Source organism: Nuphar pumila, chromosome 1 (genome assembly GCF_984573655.1).
Source record: "Nuphar pumila chromosome 1, dmNupPumi1.hap1.1, whole genome shotgun sequence".
Classification (NCBI taxonomy): domain Eukaryota; kingdom Viridiplantae; phylum Streptophyta; class Magnoliopsida; order Nymphaeales; family Nymphaeaceae; genus Nuphar; species Nuphar pumila.
The window spans coordinates 5,546,721-5,569,561 of record NC_143249.1 but is presented as its reverse complement, the minus strand read 5'-3'; the positions used below and the strand labels follow the sequence as shown (position 1 = coordinate 5,569,561).

The window sequence follows — 22,841 nt, the reverse complement described above, 5'->3', positions numbered from 1 at the left end:
CAGGAGATTATATTAAAAAAAAAATTAAAAGGTTTTTAAACCCAGCCGACTGCCAGTCGGCTGGGCATACATGTTTGGGCCATGGGACAGTCAGCCCCCAGCCGACTGGGTCGGCTGGGTCACATGTATTCAATTTTTTTTTATTAAAAAGGTTTTTAAACCCAGCCGACTGCCAGTCGGTTGGGCATACGTATTTGGGTTGGATGGCCTGCCAGGCCCCAATGACCTTGCACAGGCCCAACCCCTTGTCGGCTGGGCAAGGTATTAAAAAAAAGAAAAGAAAAACTGCCTCAGTTATGCATTTCCAGATTTATATTTGAACTAAATTTGGCTTTGTGCATGAAAAGAGAATGGGACTTTCACTTGTCTTGAAAAATTTTATTTGTCTCATGGTGGTAAATAAGTTTCCAGATTTACTTACAATGATGGATGCAGTTTTATGCATGTAAACTAATTAATATTCACATGATTGCACTTGGAAGATCATACTTAGTTAAAGTGTTATTTGCATAGTTGCTTCACATGCACGTGTATACATGAAGTTGATATTTTTTGCATCAGTGTTCATATGCTTAGTTGAATGAATTCGTGATTAAGAGCATGCATTGGTGCACCTATTTATTTGAAATCGTTCATGAATGGAAGCATGCTTTGGGTATGGTTATGTGAATGCATACATCTGAACATGAATACATGCTTAAGGATATAGTCATTGGCATGCAGGGTTGTGCATTGGAAATCATGTGACATGTAATGAATGCATTGGCATGTTCCTAATGATTTTTACATATGAATACATGGATGATCAAAGTGGATCATCATGGGCAGTTGAATGCCTTGAGCCGGTATGCTCCTTGCTTTACTTGTCTATGTATTTCAAAAGTCATATTGGCTATTGTGGTTTTAATTGCACTGTTTTACATTTTTCCACGGGCTGGAGTCTCGGGATGAGCCTCACATTTGGAAATGCGAATTTGTGATATTAATTTAGCATGCTGAATTGCAAATTAATGAAACAACTATTAATAATAACTTAAAGAAAAAGAACAGTGTAATGTACATTCTGAGATGTCTCGTCTGGAGTATGTGACTCTTGGAGTTGCGGTTTTTGAGAAACCGAAACGATACAAAAACTTTGTGTGCATTGTTGTTGCCCCAGAACTCGATATTGAGGTTCTTCTCTTAGAGTTTCTCACACTTTACTTGGGGGTGGTGTGTAGACACAACAGTTGTTTTGGTATACCAAAAAAGTGAGACTTGTGAATGGGTGATCCCTGGTGTCCCGACATTAAATGGGTAGTTTAATGTTCCGAAGAATGTTTTGGTCGAGGGCTAAGTTTGGAACCCAGTAATAAAATACAACTTGTATGCTGCTAAGTTACCCTGGGAACCCTACTTGACCTCAGAAATTCTTACCTGTTTTGATTATCCGCGAGCAATGGTAATAATAACAAGTGAAACTTAAATGTGTGTGTGCATCCTAATAGGGATATGCATATAAAAGAAAACTTGATTAAAGATAATAAATTATTCATGCATGTACACTGAGATTATGCATTTTCCTGTTATGCATTAGATCATGCATATTTACTTGTTCTTTACTTGCCCTGTAAGATTAATTGCATGATATTACATCTTGTCGCGTGATGAATATTCTTACTGCTTACTTGATATTGTGCAATGATTGCAGTAGTATCCCTTTAAATTCTTGCATGAATCCTATCTGTATTCTTTATGCTTATTTGTTTCATTAGAGGGATTCGTATCATAGAATTCCTTAGATTCTGACACCTTACTTTTGATGTTTTTCGCAGCCTCAGATGCCCAGTGAGGCGACTTGCTCATGAGAGGAGCTACGAGGGGATCACATGACTGTTTGGCAGACTTCGATGGACAGCGAGACTCTTTTTTTTTTCCTTTTATGCACTCTGATGTTCTTATTTAATTGTCTCGTGACTTTATCATTTCTTAATTAATAAAGTTGATTCATTTTGGGTTTGGTTTGAAAGATGGGGTGTAAGATCCCTTGTGGTTTTGTGGATGTGAAATGGAACTGTAAAGGCCCCGGGTTTCTGGGAAACTTTCCGCAATTGATTTAAAAAAAAATTTCTGCACTTTTTCTTGGGTATGGGTTGGGGTCGTTATAACGACAATTTATTTAATTAATAGAATGCCTTTAACTAATCTTGAAAACATTTCTTATATATAAAAATTGTTTAAAAATTCTACCAATTACAAAAGATTAAGAGTTTTTTGTTGTAAATGCTTTGTTCTTAACAATAAAAATGATAAACTTTCTCCAAAAGCTATTACTTATGTATTTTTGGGATATGCCAAAAATAAAAAAGGATATAGATGTTATGAGATTGAAAATGACAAACTTTATGTTTCAATAAATGTTATTTTTCTTGAAAAAGAAAATGGGTTTGATAAGAATGAGTCTAAGAAAGATTATGAGTACTCTTTCTTTTTTTATCTAGTTAATAAGCACGATGATTTTAATAGTGATATGCATGAGAATGATGATATTGATGCTCATGATGTGCATGAGAGTGACAAGGATGCTGCTCATGATGCACATGAAAATGATAATGATGTTCATGATAATATAGTTGAACCTCACAATGAAATACAAGTTTATAATTGTTGTATCAATGATCATCCTCCATGTGCATTAGAAAAGTATTTTCAAAATCAAGATATATATTAACCTAGTGTTAGAAGATCTATGAGGATATCTTAAGCACCTAGTAGATTTGTGACTATGAATCCTTTGAACCTAAGTATAAAGCATGTCTTATGTTCATTCACTCATACATAGAACCATCTCCTTATAATGCGGCTAGGAACCATAAAAATGGATCAAAGCTATGAACAATGAATTAGAAGTCCTAGAAAAGGCAAAAAACTTGAGAAATTCAATTATTACCTATAGGAAAGAAAACTATAAGGTGTAGATGAGTCTACAAAATTAAGATTAAAAGTGATAGGATATTAGAAAGGTACAAAACTAGGTTAGTGGCTAAAGGTTATTGTCATGAATATGAAATAGACTACGAGAAAACATTTGGCCCGATAGCTAGAATGACTACTATTAGAACACTTATTACTATAACATCTATTAGAAAATGATTTATCTATTAGATAGATATAAAAAATGTTTTTCTCAATGATAATCTTAATGAGGAAATTTACATGAAACCTCTCCCAGAATTAGGGTTGGCAATGAAAAGGTCCTTTTCTTGCGCAAGGCCTTGTATGATCTGAAGCAAGCTCCTAAGGCTTGGTATGATCGTTTTAATAGTATGATGGTTAACTAGGTGTTAAATCATATTATACTGACACTACGTTGTTTGTTAAGTTTTCTGATACAGGTATAGTAATTCTACTTCTATGTATGGATGACATGATTATCACGAGGTAATAAACAACGAGTTAATCATATCAAGGATGTCATCAAGGCTAACTTTGATATGACAAATCTTGGTTTTCTTCGTTATTTTCTTGTAATTGAAGTAACATACTCACCTCGTGGTTATTTCTTATCACAGATTAAATATGCAACCGAGGTAATAAAAAGGTCGGGACTTACTGATGAAAAGCGAGTTGACACTCTAGAGGTCATTAATGCAAAGATGAAGAAAGATGTTGGAGAACCTATGAAGGATCCAATTCTATACAGACAAAATGATTGGAGATTAAGTTCAAGTGGTTTTGGTAAGTTGAATGAGGAGACTTGGAAGTAGAAATTCAACGGGGACACAAAAAACTATAGAATTGCTACATTTAGCAAGAGATGGAAAGAAACAGAACTTCAAAAGCTATCAGAGCCGACCTCATTTAGATGACTCAAGGCCTAAGGATAAAGTTGACGATATAAAAACTCAAGATTTTTAAAAATAGGTGGAAAAACACATACCATTAAAATGGAGAAACAAATAACTTTCAGTGCATAGATTAAATTAATATATTGATTAACAAGGTAAATAAAGCATGTGCATATGCACATGAGCATGTGCATGCACACATGAAAATCTAAAGCATAAAATGAAGCCAAGATGCTTAACATTTATCCACAACGTAAAAATTTCACCTCCAAGGGAAGAGTAAAATATGAAGACAATTCAAGGAAGGCATAGTTAGAAAGAGACAAGTTAGTGTCAATTTGACTTGCTTCAAATAAGTTTCTGAACAAACAAAATGGGGAATACAATATGTCACGGGGTAAAATAGAGCAATAACGGCTGCTTACCTCATAAAGTTTTTGCCACATGAAACATCTTCCAGATTGACTATCCGGACCTTTTGTCCGACCAAACGAATGAGAGGCAAAATAAACTTTTGATCGAAAAGTGCACAAGGTGTCTTGTGAAGGAAATCAACTGCCTCGATCTCAGACAAGTCAATTACAGAAAACACGTCAATAAGAGGGGGAATATCAGATTCCTTCATCTGGTCCAAAAATACCTCAAAGCAACACACTTCCTTGAGGGATTTCAGGACTTTCGCCTGAAAAAAAACAAGGTAAATGATTTAAACAAAAGGTTCCAAATCCTTTTCCTGTAATTCAAAAGGACAATACAAATAACCAGGAAACAAAATAAAAAAGAGGCAATACTTTAGTGGGAAACCACAATTGATAAAAATGAACACAACTAAATGCAATAGAAATTAGAAACATCTCAACTACATGTTAATGATATAAACAATCACCGACGATCAGACAAGCTAGCAGATTAATAGGTCATTGCTAATGAATAAACACCTCTCAATTGGTGTATCCAAGCTAAAGATATAATGGTTTCATGTCAGCATCATCATCATATAAATTATAAACACTGGGAAATTGCTAATGATTGTACCTTTAAAAATAAATTATTTAGGAAAGATCATTCATGCAGATTTAAAATGTGGTAAGATACACAAAAGGCTAAATCGGTCAGCTCTTCAGAGGATGCATCATCATTTTTTACTTGCTTCAAAATGCAGAAGGCCTAAGAACAAAGAAACATTATCCAGCAACCACAACACAGAAATGCCACGAATTAAGTTTCTAAATGAGCCACTGTTCCTCAATTCCTTGAAAAGAGAAATTCCTTTTAGGTGTATCTGGAATTGGTAATATTGGCATCCTCAACTCAGGTGGAACTTGAGTTCCATCTAGATGGTGGATTCAATTTCAAGTACATGTATAATACATTGATATGCCACAAAAATTGGTCAATTAGCACTGCAAAATTCTCTGTCAATATTTCACCTTTTAGAGATAATTAAGTTCCACAAAATGCAACATTTTCAACTACATCTCAAGAACTCTCTCTCTCTCTCTCTCTCTCTCTCTCTCTCTCTCTCTCTCTCTCTCTTTATATATACATACATATATACAGACACACACACATTCAAAACCTAACTCACCAATTCCTTTTCAATCTTCTGCACAGCCATCACTGACCAAAGCACCACTTTCATCACTCCACCTCCCTATTGCCAATTGCCACAAGAAATCATCCATTTTCCACATCACCACCATGTCCACCAAGACTACCAAGAAACTAAACATGCAATAACAGAAATATATATATATATATATGTGTGTGTGTGTGTGTGTGTGTGTCACATGGGTGTGGGTGCAGGGGTGCGGCACTTTCAAAAAACTTGGGTGCGGGGGTGCGGCAAATAAATATATATAAAATTTGTGCAGGGGAGGGGTCGAGCCCCCTCCATGCGCCCTCTTTGTGCAGGGGAGGGGTCGAGTCCCCTCCCTGCGCCCTCTTTGTGCAGGGGAGGGGTCGAGCTGATGAGTTGTGGAGCTTGATTCAGAGTTTTTGCCCTTGCAAAAAGGGGAGTCCGGGGGCTTCCCCCCCTGACGCGGGTCTCGGGTCGCGTAAGGAGAAAATTTTTTTAATAAAAAATTTGGACACAACCTGACCCTGGTTGCGGTCAACGCACTTAGGGTTGGGTTGACTGCACTGGGTGCCGCACCCGCGTCGCGTCGCGTCGGGTGCGGCACCCGGTTTGCCGAGTCCCTATGACATAAGTGTGTATCTATATGTATACCTACTCATGTATGTATACATATTGTATATATATAAATATGTACATATATGTATATTTAAATACATTTGTAAATATTTTTATTTCTTTATTTCCACTCTTTTTGACTGGTCAACCTAGTGTTGATGAGGATTGACTATCCATTGGGGCTAGTGCAACAACTACAAATATAGCTATCGGGGCTAGTTCAATGGCTACAAATATAGCCATTGGACTAGTTCCAATGACTCTTTTAAGGGATTCCTTGTGTGTATATAAAGGGGGTGAATCCCTTCATTTATGGAATGCTTCTTGCATTTTTTTATTCAACAAAATATTATTTTTTATTCTTTTGTGTAAGCCCTTAAGAGGCATTTGTGAAGTGTTCTCTTAGAAGCATTTTGTGAGTGTGCTCTTAGTAGCATTTTGTGAGTGTGTCCTTAGTGTCATTTGTGCTTATTTTGTGAGTGTGCCTTTAGTGGCATTTGTGGTTGTCCACTTCGGAATCCTTGGTGGACACTTGGTTCGTGCTTGAAGCCCTTCTCTTTCTCTCTTTACATGGTATCATAGAGCGGTGGTGCTCACTCATTGGTGATTCACATTCAAGTGCTCGTGTGATCGTATATCGCTCACTTGAAGTTTTGCTTGGTTCATTGTTTTGAGTGTTCGTTGATCCTACTCAAAGTTCGTGGTGTGGTGTTTGTACTCTCGCTATTTCCCTACATCTATCTCTCTTTTTCATCTCATCTCTTTCTACCTCTCACTTTCCTTTATAAGAATGGATGACAAAGAAAGTGTCACCATCATGCCCATTAAACTTAACGATACAAACTATGTAACGTGGGCTTCAATTATGAAGCACCAGATTTAGGAAAAAAGGTTGTGGGGATTAGTGGATGGATCCGACCCAGAGCCTAAACTAGTTCTCACTAAGGTGGAGAACGAGCGTGGTGGTGCTCACTCATTAGTGATTCACATTCAAGTGCTCATGTGATCATATATTGCTCACTTGAAGTTTGGCTTGGTTCATTTTTTTGAGTGCTCATTGTACCTACTCAAAGTTCGTGGTGTGGTGCTCACGCTCTCGCTCTTTCCCTACATCTATCTCTCTTTTTTATCTCATCTCTTTCTACCTCTTTCTTCCCTTTATAAGTGTTGAGAATAGGTGGTTTTAAGTTAAGTCTTTTTATATATTAGAGGCTATTTGAAATTTTGATTTTATAGTAGGCTTAAATGTAACTAATCTTTTCAGCCTCTCTTTATTTAATATAGAAAGAAGCCCTAATAACGAGTTAAGAAGTTCTATTATTTGCAGTTGTCTCTCTCTCTCTCGTCTCTCTCTCTCCTTTTCTCTCTCTCTCTCTCCCTCTATCTCTCTCTACCTAGGGTTCGGTGCCTTCATCTCTTCTGCAACATGGTATCAAAGCCTACGATCTTAGGAGCGTGATCTACACTAGGAGTGTGACCTACATCAGGAGCGTGATCTGCAATGATCTCGAACCAGGTGTGGATTTTTTTTTAGATCTGATAACAGATCTGGGCCAGATCTGTCATCAGATCTAATGACCATCGTGGGAGTGTATCTTCAGGTCTGGCAGCCGTAACCCCCTTCTCTTGATCGAGATCTGCTGATATTTTCTGGATTTGGCAGCTGATAACATTGTTTACCTTTGTATGGCTATCGTGCCCCTATCGTGATTTGATTACCTTCGTATGGTTGTTTGTCCTTTGAAGAAATGAACTTCCTGTTTGTTGGCCGTCGTGATTTACAACATGCTGTCGTGATTATCATGATTGTCGTGATTGTTGTGATTCTTCATGCTGTCGTTAATTTCTTTACTGTCGTGATTGCAACTGCTGGCGTGACTTCAGCATCTATCGTGATTGCAACATCTATCGTTATTGTTTTTTTATGCTGTTGTGATTAGTGGAAACAACAAGTTGGTTTTATCTGCTGTGATGAAAATTATCAGTTTTTTTGTCGAGGGAGTCTGTGTGGAGGATAGATGCTGGTCGTCGGTTCTGGCTGATGCGTGATTGTCTCATATGTGTGTGCAGTTGTTCAATATTCATGTGTGTGGGCTGTTGTCCACTGCTGTAGCAGAAATTGCAGGCTTGATTCCCTGCTGTACTGGGAAAATACTCTTCTTGTGGCCTGCTGTTCCTTATTGTCGGTGTTTTTTTTTAACAGCTGTTGGGTTGTTGTGTGAGTGGAACACAAGTTATTGAAATCTGTCCCTGCTGAAACAGAAGTATATTTTTAGTATGGTTGAAACTTCAAAATGTGATTCCAAATTGGAACATATTGGAGAATATAAAGCATTTGCCAAAACTTTTTCGTACGGTTCTTCTGTAAGATTGAATGAAACCAACTATGCCAGATGGTCCAGAACGTTTATGATGTCGGTATCTGGACATCGTCGAAAACATATTTTGTTGGAAGATGGACCCACTGAAAAATTGGGAAAATATGTTACTTGGGATGGAGATAATGACATAGTTATATCATGGATCATGAATAGTGTCGAACCCCATATTGCAGATGGATTGATTTACTATAATACAGCCAAACTAATGTGGGACAATCTTCGTGATACATACTCATAAGAAACGAATGTAAGTCGTGTCCTACAAGTCGAACAGGAGATATATAATTTGCAGCAGGGAGATCAGACCTTAGCCCAGTACTATGCCTCTGTCAAAGTTGTGTTTGAACGACTTAATGCTCACAGGCCTCTGTGTTGCTCGAAGCAGAAGGATCATCAAGAACAAACCATGGTTGCTCGTTTTCTTACCGGTCTCTCTTCAAATTTTTTTGTTGCAAAAGTCCAAATGTTGACTGGATCAGATGTTCCTACTCTTGCTGATGCCTACAATCGTCTGAGTAGACTAGCGATCTCTCTTCCACAATCTCAGCCTCTGACTCAGTCATCTGCCCTTGTTGTCTCATCTGGTTATGGGCATGGAAATATTCAGAATATCAGAGGACGAGGTCATGGACGTGGTATGGGAGACAGAAGAAAGCTTCAATGTACATTCTGTGGAAAATCTGGACATTTAGAAGATCGTTGCTGGGATAAGCATGGTCGGCCAACCTCTTCTTCATCAAAGTCATATACTCCTAAAGCAAATGTGACTACTATCGAGGCAACAAATGTACCAAAGAATATCGCTGAAAATGAAAGTAGTATCACCCTTAGTCGTGCGGAATATGATGAGCTGATAGCTCTTCGACCTTTGAGTTCCACTCCTCCTGTAGCTGGTGTTGCATATTCAACCGGAAATCATCTTCATCCGACTAATAGTAAGTGGGTTATTGACTCTGGTGCATCTAGACATTTGTGTGGAAATTCATGTGTTTTTTCAGATCTAAAGGATATTAAGGCTCAGCTTGGAGTCTCCTTAGCCGATGGGAGCTCCTCCCCGGTTGTTGGTCAGGGAAATATTTCTATATCCTCCTCATTATAGTTGAAAAATGCTCTTCATGCTCCAAACTTTCCTCAAAGTTTACTCTCTGTTAGTTGCCTTATAAAAGAACAAAACTGTAGAGTAATATTTGATCCAGTGGGTTGTCATTTTCAGGATTTGCTGACGGGGAAGAAGATTGGTGGAGGCTATGAAGAAAATGGAATTTACTACCTACATCATCCAATGGGTATTGTTCATGCTGCAGTGGAACATTCATTCAGTCCTATTCAGTGGCATCGTCGTCTTGGTCATCCTCCATTGTCAAAGCTTCGGTCGGTCTTTCCTCAGATTCCTTCCACCACATCATTTCAGTGTGAAGCATGTCAATTGGGCAAGCATCATCGAAGTTCGTTCCCTTCGAGTCAGAGTCAGCCTAGTAATAAAGTTTTTGAAGTTCTTCATGCAAATGTATGGGGTCCTAGTAAGATTCCTACTAGGACTCAGTGTCGTTATTATCTTGTTATTGTTGATGATTTCTCTAAGTTGTCATGGGTATTTCTAATAAAAGAACGATATGAAGTTCCAAGTATTATTAAATCCCTAATTCTTGAAATAAGAACTCAGTTTGAATCTATTGTCAAGATTGTTCGCACTGATAATGCTCTCGAGTTTAAATCAAAAGGTCTGTTACAATTTTACCAAGATCATGGCATCCAATCCCAAACTTCATGTGCCTATTCATCTCAACAAAATGGGGTGGCTGAGCGAAAACATCGGCACCTCCTTGATGTTGCCAGGACCATTATGATTCAATCCAATGTTCCTGCGTTATACTGGGGAGATGCGATTACCACTGCTTGCTATCTGATCAACCGCATGCCTTCATCTTCTGTGGGTGATCACATTCCATTACATATCCTAAAACCTAATGCTCCACTTTTTTCCTTATCACCAAAAATATTTGGATGTGTTTGTTTTGTACACAAACTTGGCCCTGACCGTGATAAATTAGCCGCTCAAGCTACAAAATGCATATTTATCGGTTATCCAAAAAATCAAAAGGGCTATCGATGTTATGATCCTATTTCTCGCCGAGAGTATGTCAATGCAGATGTATCTTTCCTGGAATCCTCTCCATATTACTCTATTTCTGGTTCCACGCTGCAGGTTGATCCAGCTGAGTCTTTTTCATTACCTATACCTCCTTTTCCTTTGGAATCTGTGCTCTTATTACCGAACCAAACTTCATCCTCGTCCAGATTTAATAATCCTCCATTGGTATATGTGCGTAGAGCTCCACTTCCGCAAGAGCCTTCATCTTCTTCTTCTCCTGAGGTAAGTTCTACTGACAATCGTGATCTTCAGGATGATGATAACAGGCCTATTGCTCTACGAAAGGGGACAAGACAATGTACCTTATATCCCATATCTCATTTTGTCTCCCATGCCAGAATTGGACATCAGATGAAGTCTTTTATTTCAGCCTTATCTGCTGAAACTATTCCTCTGAACTATCAACAGGCAGAACTTGATACTCGCTGGAAGCTGGCTATGCAAGAAGAAATGACAGCTTTAGTATCTCAGCATACCTGGGATCTAGTTGATTCCCCAGCAGGTGCTAACATTGTTGGATGTAAATGGGTATATACAATAAAGTACAAATCTGATGGTTCTATTGAAAGGTACAAGGCCAGATTAGTCGCGAAAGGGTATACTCAGACATATGGAATTGACTTCTTTGAAACTTTTTCTCCTGTTGCACGGATGTGTACCATCCGTCTTGTTCTCTGAGTAGTTGTTCAGCATGGTTGGAGCTTGTACCAATTAGATGTGAAAAATGCATTTATCTATGGGGATCTATCTGAGACCGTTTACATGCAACAACCTCCAGGATTCGAGGTTGAGGGAGAGTGTCAGAAGGTGTGTAGATTGAGAAAGGCGATATATGGCTTGAAACAAAGTCCTCGTGCATGGTTTCAAAAGTTGTTTGAAGTGATGTCACGTTTTGGCTTTAATAGATCAGCAGCAGATCATACACTTTTTATAAAGAAAACTAGCTCTGGCATAGTTGTTATGGTGGTATATGTGGATGACATCATTCTTACAGGAAATGATGTGAAAGCTATTGAAGCCACAAAGGCTCATCTTAAAAAACACTTTGTTACAAAAGACCTTGTTTCACTCAGGTATTTTCTGGGTATAGAAGTTGCCAGGAGCCGTGAAGGGATGGTTTTGTCTCAACGGAAGTATGTTCTTGACTTATTAAAGGAAACGAGAATGTTGGGAGCTAAACCAGCAAATATTCCCATGGACTATAAAGTTCAGTTGTTTGAAGAAGGGTCAAAACCGGTTGATAGCAAAAGCTATCGCTCCCTAGTAGGGAAGCTACTGTATGTAACTGTGACTAGGCCGGATATTGCTTTAGCTGAAAGCAAAGTTAGTCAGTTTATGGACAAACCAACTGAGGTACACTGGAATGCAGCTATTATGATTCTCAGATACCTAAAATCTTCTCCTGGAAAGGGGTTATTGTTCAGAAAAGGTGGAAATCTGGAGATAGTGGCCTATTCTGATGCTGACTATGCAGGATCTGTAGTGGATAGAAAATCTACCACAGGATTTTGTGTGTTTCTGGGAGACAACTTGATCTCTTAGAGAAGTAAGAAACAAAATGTTGTTTCTAGGTCAAGTGCAGAATCGGAATATCGGGCTATGGCCCAAACAACTGCTGAATTGATATGGGTTCGTACTATTCTTAATGATCTTCAGGTGAAAGTTTCTTCTCCCATGACCATGATGTGTGATAATAAAGCGACAACATATATAGCGAACAATTCTGTATTTCATGAGAGAACAAAGCACATTGAAGTTGATTGTCACTATGTAAGAGATATGGTTCAAGCTGGTCATATCACTACCAAATACCTAAAGTCTGAAGACCAAGTTGCAGATATGTTTACAAAACCTCTTGCTAGACCAAATTTCTCAAAATGTTGTGACAAGCTGAGCATGATTGATAGCTATGCTCCAGCTTGAGGGGGAGTGTTGAGAATAGGTGGTTTTAAGTTAAGTCTTTTTATATATTAGAGACTATTTGAAATTTTGATTTTATAGTAGGCTTAAATGTAACTACTCTTTTCAGCCTCTCTCTATTTAATATAGAGAGAAGCCCTAATAACGAGTTAAGATGTTCTATTATTTGCAGCCGTCTCTCCCTCTCTCTCGTCTCTCTCTCTCCTTTTCTCTCTCTCTCCCTCTATCTCTCTCTACCTAGGGTTCGGTGCCTTCATCTCTTCCGCAACAATAAGAATGGATGAAAAAGAAAGTGTCACCATCATGCCCATCAAACTTAACGATACAAACTATGTAATGTGGTCTTCAATTATGAAGCACCATATTTGGGAAAAAGGGTTGTGGGATTAGTGGATGGATCCGACATAGAACCTAAACTAGTTCTTACTAAGGTAGAGAACAAGAAGAAAGTTTTTCTTTTCAATGGTGAAAAAACTAATGTCATAACCAATTATGAGAAAAAATTGAAAGAGTGGAGAATGAGATATGCCAAGATTATGTCTTTGCTCATAAATAGTATCAATATTAAAAAATGTTCTAATCTTGCAAAATTTGAGCAATATCTCAAAAATATGTATTTCCTTAAGGATATTGCACATGTGTGCAACTTTCTAGACAAAGTTCAAACTATGACCTGAGGTGACAAAAGCATTAGGGAGTATTACAATGAGTTATTCGAACTTTGGGAAGAGTTGACTCTTCTTGAACCAAAGTGGCATTACCTCGAAGATATTGAGCTCCGGCAAAAGCAAATGAACATGGAGCATTTTTATCAATTCGTGAATGGATTAAGGTCTGAATTTAAATCCACCAAATTGGCCCTTTTACATAAAGAGAAAGTTTCCTCTATTGTTGATACAATAGAGGAACTAAGTATGGAAGAGAATAGATTGAAAAAACATTCTCTCAAAAATGATGAAGAATCTGTGTTGGCCGCCTCTAGACCCAGAACTTATACTCGTGCATGTAGACCACCTTACTTTGGGAGACAAGCAAATGAGTATGAAAATAAAAGAAAAATTATTTGTCATTATTGTTATGAACCAGGACACATATAACCTATGTGCCCTAAGTTGAGAAGAAGGGACAAAAGGAATGCGGCTTCGGTTGGACCACCTCAAGAGACCAAGGACATTGATGACCCTCAAGATTCATCTCTTGGAAATATGTCCCTGTCATAATTGGTGAAAGCTCTTTAAACTCTTCTTAGAGGTTCATCTTCTTCAACTGAAGAAGCAATTTCATCTTACTCCACTCTTAGTAAATCTCCTTGTCTTTTTTATTCTGGTGCATCTTTTCACATGACCCCCAAATTATGATATTTTATTCGAATGTCATACCAACTCAAGTGTGTCAAATATTTTAACTGCCGATGATACATCTCTTGAAATCAAATGAATAGGAAATTTTGAGAAAAATCTTTCAAACATAAAAAAAAATATTCTAAAAATTATATACATTCCCAAATTAAATTTAAATCTTCTAACTGTTTTACAAATATCTGATTATGGTTATAATATTTCCTTCACTTTAAATGGTTGTTGGGTGCATGATCATGTGAAAATGTCTTCAAAGAGACAACATACATAAGAACACTAAATTCTTAATGAGAAACACGTGACACTTAAAACAAATGTGCATAAAGGCAGACCACATTCAAGAGAACCCAAATGCACAAAGGCATAAAAAATATGAATCTTTATTGAAGGAGTGAGAGAGCTTTGGCTCAAATCTTAAAGATTACAAAGGGGGAAGACCCCTATTTATAAAGCCTAAAAAGGAGACCTTGAAGGGGCTCCATATAGACGTTGGAGAGGGCCCAACGTCTATATGTGGGCCCCCCAAGGTTAGAAAAAGGAAAAAGAAAAAAAGAAAAGTATATGAATTTTTTGGAGATACCCAAAGATACTTTTTGTTGTAATATCCAAAAATTAGATTTAGATTTATGGCATAGAAGATTATGACATCCAAATGTATCCAAAATTCAATATTTCCAAGATTAATTTTTTTTTGTAATATTAATGACTTTACTTGTGAAGATTGTATTTTAAAAAAAATGAAGAGATTACCATTTAATGATAGAACTTTTACTTCATCTAGACTACTTTAGTTAGTTCATTCGGATGTTTGGGGTCCAATACCAATTATATCAAAATATGGATATGCTTATTATGTGATATTTATAGATGACTTTGTTATACATACTTGGATTTAGTTCCTTAAACATAATTTTGAAGTTTTCTCACATTTTCAAAACTTTTATAATTTAGTTAAAAATAAATTTAATAAATCTATTTTCATATTTCATACTGATTCAGTATGACTCTTTTTCTTCAAAATACTAAGCATGCATAGCCTTGATTCATTCTTATGTAGAACCTCCATCCTATGCTCAAGCCAAAGACAATTCTAAATGGCATAAAGCTATGAAAGTAGAATTAGAAGCATTAGAAAAAGTACCAACTTGGACTCTTCAAAACCTTCCATAAGAAAAGAAACTCATAGGTTGTAGGTGGATATATAAGGTAAAAACTAAGAGTGATGAGACCCTTGAGAATATAAAGCTAGATTAGTTGTCAAAGGACATTCGCAAGAATGTCATAAATTATGAAGAAACATTTGCCCCTGTATCATTCATGACTATTGTTAGAACCCTCATAACAATTGTTTCGATTAAAAATTAGTTCATATATCAAATGGATGTTAAAAATGTTTTCCTCAATGAAAATCTTATGGAATAAGTGTACATGGAGGCACACCCAGGTATGAACATCCCACAAGGAAAGGTTCTTCGCCTACAATAGGCATTGTATGGTTTGAAACAAGCGCCAAAAGCATGGTATGATAGATTTAGCAAAGTTATGTTTGATATTGATTTTAGATCTTTTTTTACTGACATTGATCTATTTGTTAAGAAATATGATGCAGGTACAATTATTTTGCTCCTCTACGTTGACGACATGATTATCACTGGAGGGGACAAACAGAGAGTTGAAAATATTAAAAAGATTTTCAAAAGTAATTTTAAAAGAACTTATTTGGGTTTTCTAAGATACTTCCTAGGGATAGAAGTTGCTTATTCTCCTAGAAGATATCTATTATCTCAGTCTAAATTTGCTTCTAATATTATTCTCAAGTCTGGAATCACGAATGATAAGAGAGTTGTTACTCCCAAAGTTATAAATATCAAAATGAAAATTGATGATGAGGAGCCTCTTGATGACACAACACCCTATCAGCAGCTTATCGAAGCTCTCTCTTACTTGTCAATTACTAGACCAAACATAGCACATGTTCGCATATACAATCAATTTCAACATGCTCTCACAACTGTTCACATGGGGGTTGTTTTGTGTATCATTAGATATCTTAAAAATTATATTTTTAGAGGCCTACTTATGTCTTTTTTGTCTGCATTAGACTTAATTGCTTATACTGATGCATATTGGGGAGGTGATCCTAATAATAGGCACTCAACTACGAGTTTATGTGTTTTCTTAGGTGAATATCTAATCTTGTGGTGATGCAAAAAGTAACAGGTCTCTCCTTCAACGAAAGTCAAATAGCAGGTCATGATCACTACTACAATGGAGGTGGTATGGCTGGAAAGACTACTAGTTGATATGAGAATCCAAATTCAAAGAGTTTCAAAGATGTGTTGTGACAATAAAAGTGTTATCTACATCGCCAACAACCACACATGTCATGAGAGAATGAATCACATCGAGATGGATTGTCATCATGTACGACAGGAATACCTTCAAGGCATCATTGATATACCTTATGTCACATTAGAGTATCAATTGACAGATTTCTTCACCAAACCTCTCTCAAATCCTAGATTTCACTTCTTTCTTAGCAAACTTTCAGTTATTTTATCGTAAGTTTGAGGGGAAGTGTTAAATTATATATATATATATATATATATATATATATATATATATATATATATATGTGTGTGTGTGTGTGTGTGTGTGTGTGTGTGTGTGTATCTATATGTATACATACCCATGTATGTATACATGTATAAATATGTATATATATATATATATTTAAATACATTTATAAATATTTTTTTTCTTTATTTTCATTGTTTTTGACTGGTCAACCTAGTGTTGACTAGGATTGACTAGCCGTTGGGGCTAATCCAACAGCTACAAATATAGCCGTTGGACTAGCTCCAACGACTCTTTTAGGGGATACCTTGTGTGTATATAAAGGGGGTGAGCCCCCTCATTTATGGAATGCTTCTTGCATTTTATGATGCAATAAAATATTATTTTTTATTCTCGTGTAAGCTCTTAAGTGGCATTTGTGAAGTGCTCTTTATAGCATTTTGTGAGTGTGCTCTTGGTAGCATTTGTGCTTATTTTGTGAGTGTGCCTTTAGTGGCATTTGTGCTTGTCCACTTCGGAATCCTTGGCGGACACTTAGTTCATGCTTGAAGACTTTCTCTTCCTCTCTTTACACATACATGAAAAACACTTATTAACAAAGTGAACATGGATAAACAGGAAGATGGGTGAAAACAATAACATGCCCAAAACAAAATATGACAAAAGCAATGTTTGTGCAAACTTATAAATGACCAACCAACATTAAGTCAAAAAGGCTAACCTTATGAAATCCCAATAAAATGGAAGGGTTGGGTTGCAGATCTTCTTTCTTGCATGCAATGAGATACCTGGTAATGCATCCAAGAACAAATTTTAGAAATAAGTCAGAAAGCCAATAAAATTAGAGGCAACTTTAGATATCAATAAAATTGCATGAAACATGGAATACATAGAGATGATAACCTCTAAACGAGCACATACAGTAATGCAGAAGTCATTCATATCCTAAAAGGTTTCTCTTTTTTTTTCCTTTTTTTTTCATCTAAAAAAGGTCAAACAAGTTAACTGGCCCTTCATATCAAAAGTAGAAGGAAAAACCGGTGACACCACCAATATTCTCCTATTCAAAATGAACATACAGCCCAAAGTGGAGGCTCTGGGTTCTGTGCAAGATGGTGCTCCTAAAATACAACATGAAAGCAAACAATCATTTATATAGTTCATGTACCTGGTCGGTACCAGATATAATGCATAAAGCTAGCAAACGCTACTCCATGTCCAAGACCCAAAAAGAAAAGACAACTTAACAGAATAGAGAAAGATATAACCATGATTTTGATGGGAAACTACAACTATTTTAATAGCATAACCAGATGGTGTCCCTACTCCAAATGATACTAGACATATTAATGGACCATGTGCTCTAACATCCACTTCAGTCCATGATCTGATGGTCACTGTGGAAGATACTATAAATATCAGTATATCATCCAAATTCTATTTACCACCATAGCCTTCAAAAGTCAGAAAAGGTCAGGAGCCAGCCGTGTGGATCAGAAAAGGACAGTAGTTGCTGATTTCAACTCTGTGTTTCATTTTAAACTTAAATATGTTATGGTTGCTTGCAATTATGATTGATACATTAACCTGATTTGACCATCACCTTATCACATATTATATTCCACGTATAAACTATTTGTAAAGTCCCGGTCATTGCATAAGATCAGTTTATTGTTTGGTAATTTCCCAAAAAGATATATAATATAGATGCATTATGTATAATTTTCACACCACATCTGTTATTATTTCAACATGCGCTTGTACTTCCCGACTTTCATAGGTTTTTCTTCAGTTTTTGCAGAAGGCCATTTTCACCTAAGTACAAGAAAAAAGGAAGTTAGAGTTCTCATCTATATTTAGCTCATTTCTCCAAGTAAACATCCAACACCTCCTCTTCGTGATAGCATCATGTCTCTCATGCACAATGTACCACAAATATTTGAGAAAAGAAGAAAATAACAACAAAGATAGTTAAGCATGATCGCACAAATTATCAAGCACGATCTAGCAAGTCACTCTTGACGTCTAAACTATATGATCTCAAATAAATCCTTAAAACAGACAGTTGGTCATAACCGCCACAACGTACCAAGAGCCCCAGAACTATACCCTAGACAATTCTCGCTTAACTCCTAGTGGCTCCTCCATCACTGTCTTCATCATCTAAAAATTTCCAGTATATTTAGGGTGCGCAAAAACATTATTGTGCTTCTTTGATCATGGACATGCTTAGTCCACCACAGAGAATAGCACTGCTCACCCACTGCTATGCATTTCATTTCCTCCTTTCGTCCACATATATGATTCCTTGTGTCATCTTAATCTCATACGAATCATGCAAAGAGAATTCATACCAATTATGTAAAGAGAACTACAACACTACATATATCCCCGTCATCTTAAAACTTACACAAATTGAAGAAGAAAAAGGAATCCAAGACAGAGCATACAACATCAACCAATTACAGCAACAAACACACAACACCCATCAATCAAAAACAAAGAATCCTTGAGCAAAATTGGTACCACACCAACAAGCCGATCTCTTCACCAGAGAATCAGAGATCCCACCAAATACAAATTTTCACCACACCCACCACCCGAAAAACAATGCAAACCATTAACACAAAAGAAAAAAGAACACCATCTTCCAGAAAACACTCCAATCAACAATCACGCTTCTCCAAGGAGACCTCACCAAAAGGCAACCACCACCAAAATCCCAACAAAAAGGATAGAAAAAAAACGCCATACCTTGACTCCAAACAACAAATACCAATAGCCATCAATCTTCTTAATGTGTTCAACACTTCTGCAAGACACCAACAAATGAAAACTACGAATTCAAAGCAGAAGAGTATCAGAAGGATTAGAGCCCCTCCAGGAGTGGATAAGATTGGATGTTCGGTGGAAGGAAGAAGAAATCATGGAGCATGGTTGACATTATGAAGAGGCGTGCTTTATATATCTGAAGGGACGGATACAACCTGAGTCCTGACCATGGTACGAAAAAAAACACGGATTTCACTCTCCACGGACACATTCCATAGCCGTTGTCCAAGACTCCAAACGACCAAAACCCAAATTACTTGTGATTCGTTTTTGGTTCTTTACCTAGTACCTGTTTAAAGTATCGTCAAATGGGCCTGTATTTGGAATCGGATGGGGAAAAGGTAATACGAAGTCAAACCCAAACGAGGTAATCGGACGTATTTTATGGAAAATGACCGTACTACCATGAAAAAATATTATTATTTCACAAAATAGCAGCACTTCCTCTACTACCATCACTCGATTTTCGCTGAATATGATTTCATTTTTTATGATTTTATCTTTTTCATAAAAATAAAACAACTAAACTCACCATTTCAGTGAAACTGAGATTCGCCTGTATAGTTTTGACCAAACTCATGGCTAGCTAAACTGAGATTCACCTACACAGTTTTGGCAAAACTCATCACAATGGAAATTAAGACTCACCTATACAGTTTTAGCTAAACTCATCATTTCAACAAAATTCAATATGAGATTCTCCTGTACACCGAAATAACAAAACTCAATTTAATTGCCACATAACTAATAAATCGTAGTTGTGAGAAATTTTTTTACAACTTTTCTTTTACTCGACTCCATGGTCCCCATCACTTCACCATCACCCTTACCACTACCACCACCATTACCATTATCACCACCACCACCACCACCACCACCACCGCTACTACCAAGGTTGACAAACTCATTGAGTCAACTCGGTTGACTCATTTCGAAATAGGTACCAAACGAGTCACCAAATGTGAATGATTTTTTCTTTTTCCCTAAACTCGCTGTCAAACTTGGTCTGAATGGGCCATCTGGCCCTATATCTATCAAACTCAGCCTAAATTGTTTTAGTTGAGACCAATGTTGTCAGCATCGGTATCGACCTTGAATGCGTTGGGCCGTGGATTCAACAATATCGATCGATACTGATACTCAGCTGAATCGTTCTGTATCGGCTTAAAAATAATAATAAACAATTATGTGTCAATCATAATGTGACATGTGTTAAAACTGTTAGAATAATTTTAAAAAATATTTTTGGTATTTTTTATATTTATTAAAAATTAATTGAATCGGCCCTGAATCGTATCAAAATTTTGCCGAAACTCTGCATATCAGGTGATATGCATCAATACTGATAACATTGGTTGAGTCATTTAATTAATCTAGTTTTTAAAAGTTTTTTTTAAGGAAACCATCAAGAAAACTGCTTATTTATTATTTTTTTTTAACAATTAATGCTTAGGTTTTTTCTATGCCGTGCAACTTTGATAAGAGGGCAAGCAAGACTTCGTGGCCTACTCCTTATCAATAATGAGTCTTTATTGCATGGGATATTAATTGAGAGTTAAATAGTCGGCTTCAAACTTTGGGTTTCAAACTTTGGCCTTCCATTGTATTTCTCTCTCTCTTGGCAGTCTGAATTCTAGTAACCTAATATGACGATCTCTTTTATTTTTTGTATATTTACTTTAATTATTTATTGAATATTTTAGAATTTAAATGTATTTTATTCATTATTCTATTGCAAATGAGTTTCACTAAACTTACAGGCTAAACTCAATTTTGCTGGTGGTTGAGTTTCACTAAAATGTTGAGTTTCATTAAAACTGTATAGGTGAATCTCAGTTTGGCAAAAATGGTGAGTTTGGCTAAAATAGTCTAGGCGAATATCAGTTTCGCTGAAATGGTAAGTTGTTTCATGTTTTAGCAGAGGGATAAATTTTGTAAGAAATGGCCCATATTCAGCAAAAATTGAGCGGATTTATTTGAGAAATATTGCGATATTTTGTGGCTATTATGTGAAATAACATTATTCTTAGGGGTAGTACAGTCATTTTTTATATATTTTATATGCAGTCAGTGGGATAATCTGTCGGATTCATATTAATTTTGAATTTGTTTAGATGCAAATTTACATATCAATGAAAATTGAAAGTCTAGTTTCATGAGAGAGAGAGAGAGATTGCCAATAATTTTCATACAGGGAAGAAGAAAAAAAAAATTAGGTTTATAGGTCATCTTTCATGCATGTCAATAATTGCACGTGATTTTGGACCACCACTTATAAGGTGGCCCCAACTCCACCGAATAATCCAAATCAATAACAGCTAAAAACTCAAAAGTAACTTCATTGGTGTTCAGCCGGCCCTTCATGGAAAATAAGAAAACTTCATTAGTGTTTCTTGGTCCTCAAGATTGTAACATGCACACACACCTGACAATGCATCGAGCTCATATTAAGCCAAACCCTCTCTCTCTCTCTCTCTCTCTCTCTCTCTCTCTCTCTATATATATATATATATATATATATATATATATATATATATATATATATATATATATATATATATAGTAGAGCTTAGGTGCTTTAACTTTAGGTGTTTGCTATACTAGCTTGATAGGTTTTTCTGTGCTGGAGATAATTTTTTTGTAGTCGACCCTATATCGATTTACGAGGAATCCACACCTGAATCATGTGGTTTCGACATAAAAAATGATGTTTGGAGCCTCAAAAATTTACAAAGATTTCGAACCATTGTTTTTTCAAACCTTATAAAAACTCAACAATATGTCGGAATCGAACACTTCAAGAGCTGATCTCTATAAAATCAAGTGCATAGATAACATCTGTACGGTCAGAATTTAAAAAAAAACACTGAAAAACCCATCAAGCACGTATCACAAGCACCTCTCTCTCTCTCTCTCTCTCTTTATATATATATATAGTGGGTTTAGAGTGGGGAGGCACAGGATTCAGGTCAAGGTGGGCACTGCATACCCTGACCCAAACCCCCTTACTGGGGATTTCAAGGTCAGCACTTGCCCACCCTCATCAGCATGTGGCTCCACCACTGGTCTTGGCAGAAAACATGGATTTTGTGACATGAATGTGTCCAATGTAATGTCAAACTCTTTGTGAGTTCGCAACTAAATATCTTTTTTTAACACTCGGACACACCCCAACGTGTCTGATTCTTGTTCGACGGAAGGGTGTCGTATCTTCAAATGGGTTTTCCTATATATATATATAGGAAAACTCGTATCTTTAAATGGGTTTTCCTTAAAAAACGTTTGAATTTTTTTTTTAAAGGTCATTTAGTGGTTGCTTTGAACTGCTAAATGTCATTTTTTTGCTCTGAGCTTTAGCGGCGGTTAAGACCGCCACTAAATCTCGAGTCCGAAAAAAAAATGATGAATCGTTGCCATTTGACCGTGCACGATCAATGGCGATGGTTCATCCAACGTATATTTAAACACTTTACATATTACTCTCTCTCTCTCTATCTATCTATCTATATATATATATATATATATATATATAATACAACAACAACTACGTCTTCATCCCAAAACAATTGTGGTCGGCGATATGAACCAAAAAAAAAAATC

The 22,841-nt window shown here is 36.6% G+C and overlaps 1 protein-coding gene across 2 annotated transcripts in view; it reads right to left on the bottom strand.

Moving 5' to 3' along the window:
* LOC149847782 (protein DWD HYPERSENSITIVE TO UV-B 1-like) overlaps positions 1 to 19,507 on the bottom strand; it is a 58,863-nt gene extending 39,356 nt beyond the window's left edge. Inside the window, exons 1-4 of one of the 2 annotated variants that reach the window (XM_090000819.1) lie at positions 19,164 to 19,430; positions 17,131 to 17,197; positions 5,416 to 5,481; positions 4,253 to 4,509 (exon numbers count right to left, since the gene is read on the bottom strand). In XM_090000819.1, coding sequence (XP_089856945.1) covers positions 4,253 to 4,509; positions 5,416 to 5,481; positions 17,131 to 17,197; positions 19,164 to 19,195 — 422 coding nt within the window. In that variant the 5' untranslated portion in view covers positions 19,196 to 19,430. Of the gene's footprint in view, positions 1 to 4,252; positions 4,510 to 5,415; positions 5,482 to 17,130; positions 17,198 to 19,163 lie in introns of both variants that reach the window. The other variant, XM_090000860.1, reaches the window with a different exon arrangement.
* Positions 19,508 to 22,841: the final 3,334 nt, after the last annotated feature.